This window comes from Elephantulus edwardii, unplaced genomic scaffold (assembly GCF_000299155.1).
Source record: "Elephantulus edwardii isolate Elephantulus edwardi_28Jun2011 unplaced genomic scaffold, EleEdw1.0 scaffold00024, whole genome shotgun sequence".
In the NCBI taxonomy this organism is placed as follows: Eukaryota; Metazoa; Chordata; class Mammalia; order Macroscelidea; family Macroscelididae; genus Elephantulus; species Elephantulus edwardii.
Genome location: NW_006399774.1, coordinates 11,702,595 through 11,718,916, shown reverse-complemented (window position 1 = coordinate 11,718,916; position 16,322 = coordinate 11,702,595). Strand labels below are relative to the sequence as shown.

General features: G+C 50.6%; 1 protein-coding gene across 1 annotated transcript in view; it reads right to left on the bottom strand.

The window, feature by feature from the left end:
* The window catches only part of SYNJ2 (synaptojanin 2), a 162,868-nt gene that overhangs the window by 42,235 nt on the left and 104,311 nt on the right, over positions 1 to 16,322 (bottom strand). Inside the window, exons 9-15 of the mRNA XM_006882758.1 lie at positions 15,783 to 15,879; positions 12,210 to 12,379; positions 11,499 to 11,580; positions 10,168 to 10,317; positions 9,920 to 10,085; positions 5,579 to 5,770; positions 4,211 to 4,292 (exon numbers count right to left, since the gene is read on the bottom strand). Of these exons, the coding sequence (XP_006882820.1) occupies positions 4,211 to 4,292; positions 5,579 to 5,770; positions 9,920 to 10,085; positions 10,168 to 10,317; positions 11,499 to 11,580; positions 12,210 to 12,379; positions 15,783 to 15,879 (939 nt within the window). The remainder of the gene's footprint in view (positions 1 to 4,210; positions 4,293 to 5,578; positions 5,771 to 9,919; positions 10,086 to 10,167; positions 10,318 to 11,498; positions 11,581 to 12,209; positions 12,380 to 15,782; positions 15,880 to 16,322) is intronic.

Genomic DNA, 16,322 nt, shown 5'->3' with positions numbered 1-16,322 from the left:
CTTCACCCTTCAAATTTGACAAGAAATGTACTTCCAAGAATCGAAGTGCATCTAACCCACAGACAGGCCCACAAACAGAGCACCAATGATGAGGGGTGTGAGCAGAGGATTGATCATATCAGACCAAAACGGCAGCATTCCCCCAAAACAAAGCTCAGAAAGCAGGAAAGAGGAGGAAGGGACAGACAGACACACACAGGGAATGACGGAAGGAAGGACAGACAGACACAGGGAACCCCAGGAGGAAATGGGAAGTGCTGTTACCTTGAAGGAATGACAATTAAGGCTAAGAAACAAGGTGTGTAAGGTGTGGAAAGGAAACGGAACTCGTTCCATAAACTTTCACCCAAGCCACACAACATAACTAGAAAGATAGAAAAAGAAACAACTCCTGACATAGGAATAAAACTTGAAAAATATGATGTTATGTGAAAGAAATCAGACCCAAATAGAAATAGAACACGGGACCCACTTGTGTAGATTATCATGTTAAGCATCTAGAAGAGACAAAGCCATAGACACAAAAATAGATGAGGGATTCATGGGGGGGGGGGGAGAATGAGGAGTTATTGCTGGGGGACACTGAGCTTCCTTCTGAGGGGATGGGAAAGCTTTAGAAATCTACAGTGGTATCCGTGTGTGTGTGTGTGTGTGTGTGTTTTGTTCTGTGACATTTTATCACACGTGCAGATTCATACAGCTACTATCACAGTGAGGACACTAGAAAACTGATAAAAGTCCAAATTATAAGGTCAATGGGTCACTGCTAGCGTGGTGGCTGTGAGAGGACCCTGTGGTCGGTCATGCAAGATGTTTCCACTGGGGTAACTGAGTCAAGGGCAGATGTTGTTGTTGTTGTTAGGCACCGTCAAGTTGTAGATGACTTATAGCGACCCTATGAACAAAAGGCCTGAGCGCTGTTCATAGAGTGTCTGGAGGCAAGCCATTTTGGAAGAGGATGACACTCCTGCTTCCAGGCTTGTTTCAACCATGGAGGGCCACTAAACACTGTCCACCATGGGTAACCATTATCACATTTGGCACATCAGTGTCACAGTGTTTAGCATCACAGCAACCATGAGTTACCTCTGTACAGCAACGCACAGACCAGTGCTATACCACCTAGAAGAATGTTTGACAGAAAAACAATTTGAACCAGGCCTGAGGGCCACAGATTAAAATCACCCACCTTGGGCTTGGTAGCATAACATTCTGTCCACTAGGCCAACATAGCTCTCTCTATGTTGTCACTGAAATTGTTAATTGCTGTCGAGTAGTAGATGACTCATAGAGACCCTATGAACAAAAGGCCTGAGCACTGTTCTTAGAGTTTCTGGAGGCAAGTCATTCTGGAAGTGGATACCAGATGAGGACAGATGAGATTTCTCAAAAAGAAAGAAAAAGAAGAACTGACGGTATAGAACAAAGACATCCATACTGTGCTGAAGTTGCTGGTCAAATCCAGGCTCCAGGAACTGACAGAAAACCAGCTGAGATGGTTCAACAAACAGACTGAGCACTGGGATCAGTCATTCCACTAAACCAGGAAATCTGGAAGACAGCTCCCAAGCCAACTGAAAGAGAACCATATCTGTGCCTAATTCAAGAAAGGGGATTCAACAGAATGGGGAAGTTATAGAACAGTATCACTAACATGACATGTAAAATTACAAGGAAAACTTTGCTAAAGATAATCCAAAACCAGCTGCAGCAATAAACAGCCAGGGAACTGTCAGAACTTCAAGTTGGCTTTAGAAGAGGCTCTGGAGTGAGGGCGGTCACTGGTGTTGCCAGAAGGTTCTTGGCTTAAAGCAGAGAATATCCAGAAGGCCTGCGTGCTACTGACTGCACAAAGGCATTTCACTGTGTGGAACATGATAAATGACGGAAGGCATTGTGATGAAAAGGATCTCCCAACCACTTACCTGTAGCCTTGTGGAACCTGGACACAGCCCTAGAGGAAGTCATACAAACAGAACAAGGTGACACCACACGATTTGAAATCAGGAAGAACGTGTGTCAGGGCTGTGGTCTCTCTCTATACTTGATCTGTATCCTGATTAAATAACACAAGAAGGTGGACTACATTAAGAAGAAGCATCAGGATTTTAGGAAGACCCTTCAACAAACTGTGACGTGTAAATGACTCTACCTTGCTTGCTGAAAGGGAAGAAGACTTGAAGCACTTACTGCAGATGATCAAAGACTACGACTAAAGTGTGGGCTATCAAAACAACTGTGAGATACCATCTCAGCCCAGCTACAACAGCAAAGTTCAACAGGACAGTGAACAACAAAGGCTGGCAAGTCTGTGAAGAGACAGGAATTCTTCCTCACTGCTGGTGGGAATGTAAAATGGTACAGCCACTCTGGAAGGTGGTCTGGCACTTTCTCAAAAAGTTGAAAATAGAAATACCCTTTGAGATATGCGATTAGGTATTTTTGTCATGACGGGAGTCCAGAGCGAAGGATGCACAGTGGAGTGGACCTGAGGGAGGGTTTGTAAAACAATGAAAGAATTTTTCTTTTACTTTTCCAAGAGGGTAGTGTACTGAGGGGGAGGACTGGGAGGGGAGAAAAGTACAACAAAAAATGAATGGAAATCCAAAGTCTCTGTAAATTTTCATTGAAATGAATAAGAAAAAAATTTTTTTTTAAAAACGAAATACCTTTGACCCAGTAATTCCACTACTGAGAATATACCCTAAAGAAATCAGAACCATCATCTAAAAGATGTATGCACACCCATGTTTATTGCTGTGATGTTCACAATAGCAAAGAGATGGAAGCAACTCAATTGTCCATCAACAAATGAATAAAAAATCTGTGATATATTCACTCAGAGGAATATTATGAAGTGTTGGGAAAAAATGAACTTGTAAAACATTACACAACATGAGAGAGCCTGGAAGACATTATGTTGAATGAAATGCCTCAGTCACAAAAGGACAAATATTGCATAACACTGCTGTTATAACATAGGACTGATATGGGGGACATTGGAGAGAGAATGAGAAAATGTAGACAGATAATGAACACTGCATTAGAGCAGATGAGGGGAAGAACTGTCTGAATGGAATATATGATTAGGCATTGTAGGTATGAGAACAGTCTGGAACAAGGGGTGCATTGTGGGGTTGGCTAGGCAGAGGGGGGAGAAAATGTGTAAGAATGAATCAAAGTAAATAATAAACGCCAAAACAATCAAAGTGTGGATTATAACTCAACATTAAGAAAGCAAAATTCCTCACAGCTGGACCAATAAGCAACATCATGACAAACAGAAATTGCTGACGTCAAGGATTTCCTTTTACTTGGACTGGTCAATGCTCATGGAAGAAAACAAAGGCCATACAGCATTTGGGCAAAACTTCCCTTTAAAGTGTTAAAAGCAATGATGCCACTTTGAGGACGAAGGTGTGCCTGAATCAAACCATGGTAAAGTTTCAAATTCCTCACAAGCATATGAAAGCTGGACAAAGAATAAATAAGAAAGAGTGAAGAACCGATGCCTTTGTATTATGGTTTTGACAAAGAATATTGAATAGACAGACCAAGGACTTTCAGAAGAACAAACAAATGTGTCTTTGAAGAAGTTCAGTCAGAAAGCGCCTGAAAAGTGAGATGGAGAGCCTTTCCCTCAAATATTTTGGGTGTGTTATCAGGAAGGACAGTACCAGGAGAAAGCGGAGTGCTGGGTAAAGCAGAAAGGCATGCCTATGCAAGAGAGGAAGACTCACAGTGACAGGTGTCAGAGTGGCTGCTACAATGTACCAGGCTCCCCATAAAGTAACAGCAGGGAGGCTGGAGCAGGACTGGGTTGCATCAGAGTGGCTGCTACAATGTAACACACTCCAACACAGTAACATCTGGGGAGACTGGAGCAGGACTGGGCAGTGTTTCATTCTGTCCCTCACTAAGACTCAACAACAAAGAGAAAAATTCGGTCTTGGTCTCTGGCTCCTGAGTGCTAGCTCTCACATACTGGAATTTCCTGGTCACTGAGGCATCCCTGTTCTCTTGAGCTTCCAGTCAACACCTGGGAGTGTGTGCTAACGAGGTGATACAGGTGGGGCAGGCTGGGTGCAGAGGAGAACAGAAAGAGGGCAGCAGACCTTCGGCTCAGCATGGCTCCAGGAAAGCCTTGGGGTCCCACTGCAGCCACGTCCCCACTGGGCACCACCTCTTGCCCTTCCTACTGGTCACTCACCTGGCATTGACGATGTTCCCAGCACTCAGCTCCACCATCTCCTCAAAGCCCACAGCAAAGATGTCAGCTGGGCTGCCATCACCTACAAGACAGGTAGGGATAGAGGGAATCAGAGCCACCCGTCCTCACCGGATCACAGGGAGAGACCCTGGTCCCTGCAGCTAGTGTGCATCCTCTGGCCCACTCAGCACACGCGCACAGATCCCTTAGTCCTCCACAACCCCATGGGTGCCCACAGGACCCTCAGCTATCGCCCAGGCACATCCTCTGGTCATCTCCAAGATGGGTCTGTGACCATCCCTGTCCCAGGCCCCTGTGAAGTCCACGTGAGATCATGTGTGTGAAATGTGTCTAATGTCCACCCCACCTTCCTTAAAGACAGCTTCCCAGTTGGAATGACCTTGATCGAGCACTACAGGGCTGGGGGTCACAAACCACCTGGTGACCCTGCAGGACTGACAGTGCACACCATGGCTGCTGGCTGAGTGATGGGTGCAGCCCTGTCCTGCAGAAAGAGGCACACACTGTGGGAGTCTGATCATAGGAGGTTCTGGAGAAGGCAGACAGAAAGAAGAAAGAAGGCCAGTGGTGGCAGGGACTGGGGAGGGAGAGCAGGTGAGCCTGTGATGTTCAGGTAAATGAAACCTCTGCAGGACACTGTCAGGGTGGACACATGGCATAATGCACATATCAAACCCACAGGGTTGTGCCAACACCAAGACCAAGAAAAAACCAAAACCCACGGCCATCGAGTGGGCTCTGACTCGCAGGGACCGAGACAGTGCACCAGTGAAGGGCTCCACCAAGCCATCCCCACTGCCTGAGTCACATCCAGCTCAGCGACTCCACAGGACACCGCAAAATGGCTAAGAGGGCTTCCACGCTGCTCTCCTTAGGGAAGCTGCTTTCCACAGGATTGGAAGGTGAGTTTGAACCCCTAGGTTTTCACACAGCAGCTAAGTACTTAATCACTGTGTCACCAGGATGTCTTAAAACCCAGAGTAAATTCTAACTTGCAAGTCAACTACCAATGTTTGGTTAGTAACAATGTATCCTGGTTTATTTCCTGTTAGAAAATGCAAGATGTTAATCACAGAGAAAACTGCCTGTGTGTATGGGATGAGGGGGCAAAGGTTTATATGGGAACTCTGGATTTTCAGTTAATTTTTCTGTAAATTGAAACTGCTCTTAAAAAGAATCTACAGATTTAAAAAAAGAAAAGTATCCAAGAGTTTGTTAGGCAGGTGTTCTGGAATGATCCAAAAAGTTAAGGTGAAAAAAAAAAAAGAATTCACCATTGAATTCTACATGGTAGTAGTTATTGAAAGGCTGGACCGAAGGGGTAATGGGGGATGTGTCACTGCTCACCCTGAAATTCGCCGATGCCGGAGAGCTTGGGGGAGTCGATCAGCCAGTCGGTCAGCTCTCCGGTCCCCAGGACATTGCTCCGGAACTGCTTCCCACCATTGACATTCCAGGTGCCCATGGCAATACGGATCCGTTTGAAATTTGTGAACTCTGACTGCCGCTCTGACATCGCTTTCAGGATCCTGGGAGTCACTGGAACAAAGCAAACCAACCCCAGAGCTGATCCTGACTCACAGCAGCCCTGCAGACAAGGGGGACCCGACCTGTCGGGGTTCTGAGGCTGCAAGTGAGTGGACTGCCTCATCCTCCTCCCAGGAAGCAGCTGGTGGATTCGAACTGCATGCCTTTGGGTGGGTAGTACCCTGAACTAAGCCACCAGAGCTCCCTCTACACCAATACAGGGAGGGATAAAATGGTACATTTCTCGGCAGCTCAAACCTCCGACCCAGAAGGGGGTCCCTGTCCCAGGCTATCGACTTGGACCAAATCAGGGGCCTTCGAAAGGCAGAGGCTGCAAACCACTTGACACCACCATTTCTCTACAGCAACAGGCAGCAAAGTCATGGAAATGTCACTGTCAGGTGCGGGTGAGTCAATTTCAACTCCCAGTGACCCCACATGGTTCCGGGATGGGAGGGAAGGGGTGTCACAGCTTAGGGGCCAATGAGATTCGGTTAATGGATTGTCTTAGTTCCCTGATACTGTTCTGTGCCCTCCAGTCGGAAATGACTCATAGCTGACACTCTAGCAGGTCTTCGGAGGCAGGAAACCACGTCTTAGCCCTCCAGTGTTGCTATGATAGAGACAGCAGAGGAGAATGGCCTTACCAAATAGAAATCATTCTCTTAGTTTGTTGTTGTTACGTGCCATCGAGTTGACTGTAACTCATAGTGACCCTATGAACAATGCTCTATACCCTGCTCTATCCAGAGCCAACCTCACTGTCTGACACACCTGCCCCCGTTGTCACAGTCACTGTGTCATCCACTTCATCCAGGGTCTTCCTCTCTTGTGCTGTCCCTCCATCCTTCCATGATAGCCCTCTCCAAGGACTGGTCCCTACTCACAATATGTCCAATGTATGTGAGATGGAGTTTCAAAATCCTTGCTTCCAAGGAGCAGCTTGGTTTCACTCTCTCTAGAACAGACCTGTTGGTTCTCTTGGCAGTTCTAGGTAAGTTCAATACTCTTCTCCAGCACAACTCAAAGTCATTGATTCTTCAGTCATTGTCCTGCTCTCAGATATATAACAAGTATCTGAGAAGACCACAGCTTGGATCAGGCATACCTTAGTCTCTAGACTGACATCATTGCTCTTTAGCACTCTGGAGAGGTCCTTGACAGCGATTTTCCCAATACAACTCATTTTCATTTCCTGACTGTTGGTGCCAAGGGGGTTGACTGTGAATTCAAGTGTAGGAGGCTAGCATTCCAGATTCAAGGTTGCAGGCTCTCAGGGCTGGACTTCTCTCTCTCTGTTGTGGAAGAAAACACTTCTTTCCTTCAGCATCTATAGACCAAGAATTCCCTGGAGATCCCCAAAGACCCAGGCTTTTCTTAGTATTGAGAAGGCTCCTGGTGAAGGGTCCCAGGTACAAAAGGACATCGTCCCCTCCTGACCATAATTTCTGGGTAGTTCTGAGGGCCCCCCCTTGGCTTACTTTTCTCCCTAGTGAGGTATCATATCATTTGGGATCATTGCATGCATTTGAGGGGACACAATTCAGTTCACAACAGGGGTGGAATAACTCGGAAACAGATATTGATGGCTTTTTAATATGATGAACACAATCAGTGTCAACTGTACATGTAATGGTGTTGAACAGGCCAATGGTTTGTTACACATATTTCCACGATACTTTTCAAAAAGTTCAAATGAGAAGGAATAACAATCTAAAGCTGTCCCTTCAATTCCCCTAAAAAAAGTATATGTGTTGACGGAATCCTGATGGACGTGGCCGAGACTGGAAGGTGCCTCAGTCACCAGGACACAAAAAGCATCACTTCTCTATGTTCTAAGGACCCACACACGTCATCTTCAAGGTGAAGTTGCCAGGACAGGTGATACCTGCCAGTGGGACCAGGGCTATTCTTCCTGAGAAAGTGTCTGGAGTAAACTAACACCAGGGCCCATCAACCCTTAACAAGGGTGCACGCCTCCTCTGGAGTGCTCCTGCCTCCCTCACAGGAGTTCTGGTGGCTTTGACCTTCAGACAAGAAAGCAGAAGGGGAGGCCCCACACCACAACACACCAAACCAAAGAGCCACAGACTCCCAATTACCTAGGATGGATGTGGGGGTGTCTGGAGCCCCACAGCCAGGATGCCATCCTACAGGCAAGCAGGCTTTTTGTTATGCTAATGGCACTGTCTTAACTGGGGCAATGTGGATAGGTATGTCAGGGTCAGTGAGGCTGGCTCAGGACAAGGCAGGCTTCAGAGCTGCTGGACATAGGGGTCAGTATGAGTTGCAGGCAACTCGATGGCACAGAACAACAACAATGACACTGTAACAGGAGATGAACTGTACTAGGAAAGTTTGGGGACCTCTGCAAGTTACTGACAATTAATGATGCTAATGTGAGATTAAGGTGTGCTTAATTCAGGTCATGGTCCTTCCAATCACTTGCAGTGTATCTGAGAGCCAGACAATGAGTAAGGTTAATAGAAGAATTGATGCCTCTGCGCTGTGGCGCTGGAGAAGAGCATCCTCTGGACTGCCAGAAGAACAGAAGGATATCTCGAAGCAGGTGCAGCCAGACTGCTCTTTGGAAGCAAGGATTTTGAAGCTTCATCTTACATGCTTTGGGCACATTGCTACGAGAGGGAATTGCTTGAAGAAGGGACATCATGCTTCGGAAGGTGGAGGGACAGCAACGGAGAGGAAGACCCTCAACCAGGTGGACAGCAGCAATGGGTTTGCGTGTGTCAGAAGGTGTGGGGACGGCACAGGCTAGGGCAGGATTCAGATGTGTTGTTCGTAGGACTGCTCTGAGTCATATATCACGGCAACTAATAACAACAGTGACACTCGATGGTTCAGGGATCTCTAGTGGCTTAGTAGTAAATACCACCAATCCAAAGGTACATGGTTCAAATCCATTGGAGAAAGATAGGAACTCTCCTCTTGTGTAATTCATTGCCTCTGAACACCAGCGTGTCAACCACTAAGTAGTTCCAGCTTGATAGTATATAAAAACAGTAACAACAGTGAATGACACCGTTTGGGAACTGGGTGAGTTCCACATCTATTACTTCAGAGTCATAAGGAGAGTACGACTGGACCAATTGGCAGCATCAGAATGGATGGTGAAGAGATTGAGATAGTTAACAGTTTTAGTTTACTTGGCTCCACAGTCAGCACTCTTGGTAACAGCAGCCAGGAAATCAGCAGACGAATTGCATTGAGAAAGTCAGCTGTGAGGGACCTCTCAAGAGTACTGAAGAGCAATAACGTCAGGCTGGAGACTAAGGTGCGCCTGATCCAGGCTATAGTCTTCACAATTACGTGCTATGCATCAGAGAGTTGGACAGGAACAGGGTTGATAGAAAGAGAATTGATGTCTTTGAGCTGTGGTGCTGGAGAAGAGTGTTGAATATACCATGGACTGCTAGGAGAACAAACAGGTTTGTCCTGGAGAAGGTGAAGCCAGAATGTTCCCTGGAGTCAAGGATTCTGAAGCTTCGTCTGACATACTTTGGGCATGTTGCAAGGAGGGATTGGTCCTTGGAGAGGGACATCATGTTTGGGAGAGTGGAGGGACGGCGCAGGAGAGGAAGACCTTTTATGAGATGGATCGATTCTGTGAGTGGAGTGGTAGGAATGAGTGTGTTTGAGACGGCGAGGTTGGCACAGGATAGAAAGGCGTTTAGGGCTCTTGTACATGGGGTCGCTATGAGTCGCAGCAACTCGATGGCACATAACAAGGAGAGCAGAGATGGGCACACAGAGCTAACTGGGCTAGGGCTAGAGCTGCCACGTGAATACTTTCAGGGACGTGAGGAATGCTGGGGAAGGGCCTTCCTCCAGTGGAGGCCTTTCACCTGGGAGTCTTGAGTCCAGACTTCCAGCTTCCTCAGTTGTGAGAAACCAAATTTCTGTTCTTCAAAATGCCACCCACAGTGGTCTGGCGGGAGCAGCCTTAGGAAATGAACACACCCAGGAAATGCAGCAGTGGCTGCACGCTGCTCAGACATCCTGGTCAGAGCATGAAGGAGGAAGCAGAGTCCAGAGAGGGGTCCACTCTGCCCAGGAGGGGTCTGCAGCCTGTCATCCTGGGCTGCAGGAGGCCAGGACCATGGGCTGCCCAGCATGTGCCCCCACCAAGCAGGGGCCCCTTACCCAGAAGAGCTGTGTTGTCCATGAGCATCCTGCCTTTCTCAGCCGCCTCCTCACTGTACACGTCCCCGACCAGCAGCAGCTTGATGGCCTCCTGCTTCACGCCATCGAAGAAGTTGGACTGGATGGTGCGTGACACGGAGCGGGCCCCATCCTTGAGCTTGCCCACCTGCGGGACGCGAGGCCATAAGCAGATCTCCCAGGGCCCTGCCACCGCCCCCAGGCCCCCCTGTCGGACCCCAGCGCTCTACCTTGGCCTTGCCTTCCAGGGCCCGGCTGCCTGTGAACACTTTGCTCAGGCTGTGCCCGTTGAGGGACCACATGGCTTTGAAGGCCTCCACGAAGCGGTCAGCGATAGGCTTGGAATGCAGCCCCAGGCTCTCGAGCTGCAGGTGGAGGACCTGGGACAGAGGGACAGGCTCACTGGGTCGTACATGCCGCTGGCCACCCTGGCCTTGGGTCAGCACCACGGGGTCACCCCAACACTTCATTTCACACGCAGAAGCCTACTCGGGGCCTTGGAGGCTGCCCGACCCGGAGAGGAGGATCTGGATGCAGACAAAGTTCCTCCACGGATCATTTAACTTTCTTCACTGGGCCCACCTGGGATTCCTGACCCCACCATGACCACTACAGGAGACCTGGACAGCCAGCTGACCACCCCTCATCTATGAGATGAGACAGGAGAGCCTGACCATTCCATGCAATCCTATTCCCCGTTCCAACTCCTTCAACTTTTTTATTGTGATTTGAAACTTCACAAAGTTATGTTGTTTTTTTATTCAAACATTGTGGTTTATGACATTTATGCCAATGCTCATGAGGTAACCGCACTCCTCCCATCTCCTCATTGTTCTCATTTCCACTAAACCTTCCCGCCTTCTGGGGTTTATCATGGGGCGAATGGAGCTCTTTTACCTCAGTGGTTCATTATTCTAAGGGGTGAGTGTTTCCCTGGTGTTATTGTCCACCTTATGCTGTCATTGTGTGTCATCAAGTCAGAAGGAACCCACAGCTGACACTCCAGGGGGTTTTCAAAGGCGGTTCCTCCACAGGGGTGGCCTATCCTCCTCCTATGAGCAGCTGTGCTAACCTTACACGTCGGTCATTCGGCTGGAGGTTGATCTCTTGGGGAGTTTTGTTCAGGGCTTAAAGGGTGACTAAGGGAGCTCTGGTGGACTGGTGGTTAGAAGCCTTGCTACAATCCCAAAGGTATGCAGTTCAAATCCACCAGCTGCTCAGTGAGAGAAAGATAGGCCATCTCCATGTGATTACCTGCCTCTGAAAACCCTCCAGAGGGTCAGCTAGAAGCTGGTTCTGACTCAATGGTCTATAAGAACCACCACCAGGGCCACCACGCGGGGGCTCCGCCCGTCTGCACCGGACCCGTGAGCGTGGCCAGCTTCATGTTTTCATGGTGGTTTTCACTTCCCCCCCGCTGCGTGCAGGACTCTGACAGTGACCCCGTTCGGCTGCATAGGGTCTCAGCCAGCCACCCCCTCCCTGGGTCAGAGCTGGCACTGTAACACCCCCACAATGTTGGGGCGTGAGGCCGGCGTGGTGCCAGGGTGCGGACACTGACCTCAAGGGCGATGAAGCACTGCACCGTGTTGGTCCGGTCCAGGCAGTCGAGACAGTTCATGCGCAGAGTGCCCTTCTGAAAGCTAGGACGATGGGGACAGACCAGGGTCGCAAAGTGTCCCACGGGGCAGCGTGGGGCACAATACACACCTAACTACAGACCCCAGGAGATGGGCACCGAGAGCAGCCCTCCCTTGTTTCACCAGACGCCATCACCATGTGGCCAACAGCCCAGGAACGCTGGGAAGTGGCAGATCCAACCCCAGACTCAGTTACGGCACATGGTCCTTGCTTTCTCCTCAGCTCTGAGGGAACAGACCTGTCCCCGTCCTCACAGGACCTTCTCAGCTCTGAGGGAACAGACCTTTCCCCGTCCTCACAGGGCCATCCCAGCTGAACAGGTATCCCTCCTCTGGGCCCCCTTGGAGACCTGAATTACCAGGTGTCCCAGGACCATGGTGAGGACCCTCCTTTGCCTGTTGTCCTGAGCCCCCCTGGCTTCACATCAGGTGCTATGAATGGAAACATGTTTGGCTATAAAGGCATGTTTCTGATCACAGGAGGGGAAAGAGGCAGGTGGACCCGACGTACTGAGCATCTCAGAGCTGTGGCCGAGTGTCCAGGAGAGAAGAGGACTCACACTGCGCCCAGCGCAACCCTGCCCCTGTGCCCCCTCGGCCAAGAGGACGCCGGGGCCCTGCAGGACACTCACCGCGGGCTCACATTCTCGCCCCTGGCGAACACGTCGAACTCGTCCCAGTGCAGCTTCAGCTGGGGTCTCAGCAGACTCTCCAACTTCTCGAGCTTCCCGCCTTTGGCAAATTGGTGGAAGTCAAAATTGATCATAGGGGTGTCTCCGTGGCAAGAAGCCCAGAGCAACTTCTGCAAAGGGGCGGGGAAGAGAAGGAGGAAGCTGAAGGCCCGCCCTGTCTCATAGCACCCCAGTCAGCCCTCGGTGCATCGGGTCCCTAAGGGGATGCTTGGAGCAGCCGCCTGAGGGCCAGACTTACAAAGAGCCCCTTGCCTGCAAAGTGGCAGCGGGTTCACCCTGGGCAGAGGCACACCAAGGAGGGGGAACATCACACCCTGCCTGGCTCTCAGGGGACACGGGTGGGAGCTTGCTCTATTCTCACCCCCCCACCCCCTCCAGTGCCACAGAGCCAGCACAGCAGTGTCACCGCAGGCCGGGGAGCTCATAATCCAGCTCACAGTTGCCCTGGAAACCTGAGTGAAGCACATGTGTCTGGTGGATGTGGCCAGGCTGGGGCCTGTGGGCAGCTGCAGGATGTGTGACGAGGGGAAGAGGTGGGGGATAGAGTCCCTGCGGTCAGCCTCCCCCAGGCCCAGCGCATGAGCAGAAGGTGCACGAGAGATGGTGGATTCCAGGGCGTGGTCACTCAGCTCCACGTCCCTGTCCACGGCTGGTCCCGCAGCTCTTCAACCTCCTCTCCAGACAATTTCAGGATCAAGGACAAAAGAGCTGCCTCCACCCACCACCGGCCTCAAACCCCCCCCCCCCCCCCTCCCGCCTCATCCTGTACCGCACGCCACTTAGTCCAGTGTCTGTGCAGCCAGGGGTACTAATAACCTTTACAGACTGAAAGGACTGTAGGTCAGCCAACCTGACCTTCCTCCCAGGCCTATCCACAACCTGCCAGAATGGAAATCAGCAAAGGGCTTACTTCACCAACAGGCCAGCCTGAAGAAGTTGGCTGAGATGAGTCATAGCTCCCTGACACTCTGAGTGGGCACTTTATGGAGAAAACTGGGCACAGCTGGGCCAGGGACCCCATGCCAGTATCCCTGACACAGTAAAAAACATTACTATGTCATCTGTCACAGGAACTCTAGGCTTCATGTGATGACCCTACCACGTGGAGGCAGGTGCTCTGAGCTCTGACTCCACATCCTTGAGTTAAATGTGCCCCCTCTCCCTCCCTCCACCTGAGGACTGGAGGCCACAACCATCTCCCACCACCACCCCCATTACGAGAGGGTCTCAGTCCCTAGGAGCATGTCCACTCATTTTGGCAGCTGGGCTCAAGCATCTCTTCCCATAATCAAGGCACAGGGGTGCCAGCAACTCGAGTTCCTCTTTCACTTAAATAAACGATACTTTAGTTCTAGACTCTGTTACAGATCCGGGTTTCTTAGCACTACTGTTCTTTCGCTTTTATTTTTTTGCTTCCTCTCTGTCTCCCCTTAACATAAGAAGGCAGCATCATCACCAAGATGAGGAGAGGGGAAATATTTGTGAGCTTGTTGCTAATAGCAACAGCCCAGACAGAAAAAGCGGGGCTGGCCAAGCAAAACCTGCAACCAGAGGCTGTGCAGAGGCTTTCTAAAGCAAGTGAGATAAGTGCTCAGCTGCCTGGGTCCAGGAGGTCTGCATACAGGACTTTGTAACACTTTAGTGAACTATGTAACACTTGTCTTTGCAACACTGGCCTGCCAGCAAGTTCTTCCCACAAGGGGCTGGCCCTATGCATTTCAAACAACCCTAGGAAGCCCTAAGAAACCCAAGCCGGTTAGTGGTGGGTGCAGGTAATTTCTGACTATGGCTCTTTGTGGGATGAGGTGCTGTCCTGTTGGTACTGACAGTGACCTCATGCACAAGAGAGCAGCCCCTTGACCAGTCCTGGGGCAGTCTCACAATCTCTGTGATCCAGCCCAATGCTGCAGTTACCGCATCCATCCACCTCTTTGAGGGTCTCCCTCTTTTTTGCTGGCTTCCTTCTTAAAAAAAAAAACCAACCAAACTATACACTATTTATTCTTTTTTTAAATGAAAGTTTACAGAGATTGAGGGTTTCCATTCATTCATTGTTGCACTTGACTTGCTACTTTTCTAAGCATGATGTCCTCCTCCCGGGCCTGGCCCCTCCTGGCGATGTGTCCAGACCATGTGAGAAGAGGTTTCACCATCCTTGCCTCTGAGGGGAACTCTGGATTTTCTTCTTCTTCCAGCCATAATCCCACATTTTGTAATGTGTTGTAAATTCTAACCTCTATCCTTTCTGCAGGCTACGTGGCCAGGAGGGACCAGAACTTGAAGACAGACATCGTGCTTGGAAAGGAGGAGGGACAGCGCAGGGGAGAGAGAGACCCTAGATAAGATAGACTGACTGACACAGTAACTGGGGTACCGGGGTGGTTGTGTCAGAGATAGTGGGGCTGGCTCGGATAGGGCAGGGCTCAGAGCTGCTGTATTCAAGGTCACTATGTGTCACAAGCAACTCGACGGCCCCTAACAACAGCATGCCATGACGGCCAAGAGGACAAACAGGTCTGTCCTGGAGCACATGCACCAGGCTGCTCCCGGGAGGCAAGGACTTGAGACTCGGCCTGACAGACTTTGTGCATGTTGTCAAGAGGGGCCAGCCTTAGAAAGGTCAGCAGAGGAGAGGAAGACCTTGAATGAGATAGACTGACACAGTGACTGTAGACTGGGCTTGAATGTGTCAGAGATGGCACAAGACAGGACAGGGTTCAGATCCACTCTTCACAGGGTCGATATGAGTCATACTCGACTCAACGGCACCTACCAACAACAACTACCACTAAGAAAAAGAGGGGAGGAGAGTACGACCTTTGGATCTGAGGACCCTGCAAGGAAATCCCTAGATCCAGGAGACAGGGATGTTTTACACTGGAGACAGTGAGAGATGGTGAGAAGCCACAACAGAGGCAGGCCCAGGAGAGACGCTAGAGCTGGTGCGGTGGGCTTTCTCATCCACAGAGTGAGAAATGGAGTGGCTTGGTGGGGTGCCTGCAGGGACCCACAGAACTGATGAGGAATGCCTTTGGATCAAGGCTGAGCAGCGGAGTAGACGCCCCTCCCCCCAACTCAGCTATGAAGGTGTGGACTGCCCCCATCAGCTGTGGTGTGGCCACCCCTCCCCCTGACTCAGCTGTGATGGTGTGGACACCCCTCCCCCTGACTCAGCTGTGATGGTGTGGACACCCCTCCCGACTGCCCCCATCAGCTGTGGTTGTGGGTGTCCCCCTTACTCAGCACTGCCCCCGCCGCAGCTGTGGTGTGGATGCCACTCCCCCTAATGCCCCTCCCCATCATTACTCAGTCATGGTCAAGGACGCCCACCCTCACCCCCACCGTGGTGGGAGATGCCCGTCCTCACCTTTTACCCCTCAGCTCAGCTGTGGTTGTTGATACCCCTCCCCACTCCTCCCCCACTCAGCTGTAGTCATGGATGCCCCTCCCCCCCCGCCCATGGTGGGCAGCAGCAGTAGGCATGGGGCAGACGGAGGGACAGATGGACGCTACCTTGTAGGCCCTGTTGAGCACCTCCTCTCCGCCGCGGCTCCCCAGCAGGTTCACGACCACTTGCTTCCCATACTGCTCCTTCAGAAGCACCATATGCCTGCGGACGTAGGACCACACTGGCATGTCACCAGGCTCCACGCTGACCGTCCACCTCACCCCCAGGGAGTGGGACCCAGGACGGCCATTCCCCAGACCCAGGAGGAGCAGAGGGGATGAGTGGGGGGCAGGGCGCAGACACCAGCCTCAACCAGCCCCACAGTGGGCTCAAGCACCTCTAAGGAAGTCTGATTACAGACAGGGCTGAAGGTCCCCAGCAGAGCAGATGAGCTGAACCTTGTATAAAGTGCCACCATCGCAGCTCAAAAGCCACTGGTAAGTATATTCGTTTTCTCCTGGACACAGAGCCTACTAATTGGTCCTAAAAGCCTTCTGAGGTCCCAACTCTTCTCACTATTTCGTAGTTGTTGGAATGGACGGAAAACCTCATAAGCAGTTCCTTACTTCACCTCTGCCTTGCATGTGAACTTCCTAGTTGTAAAA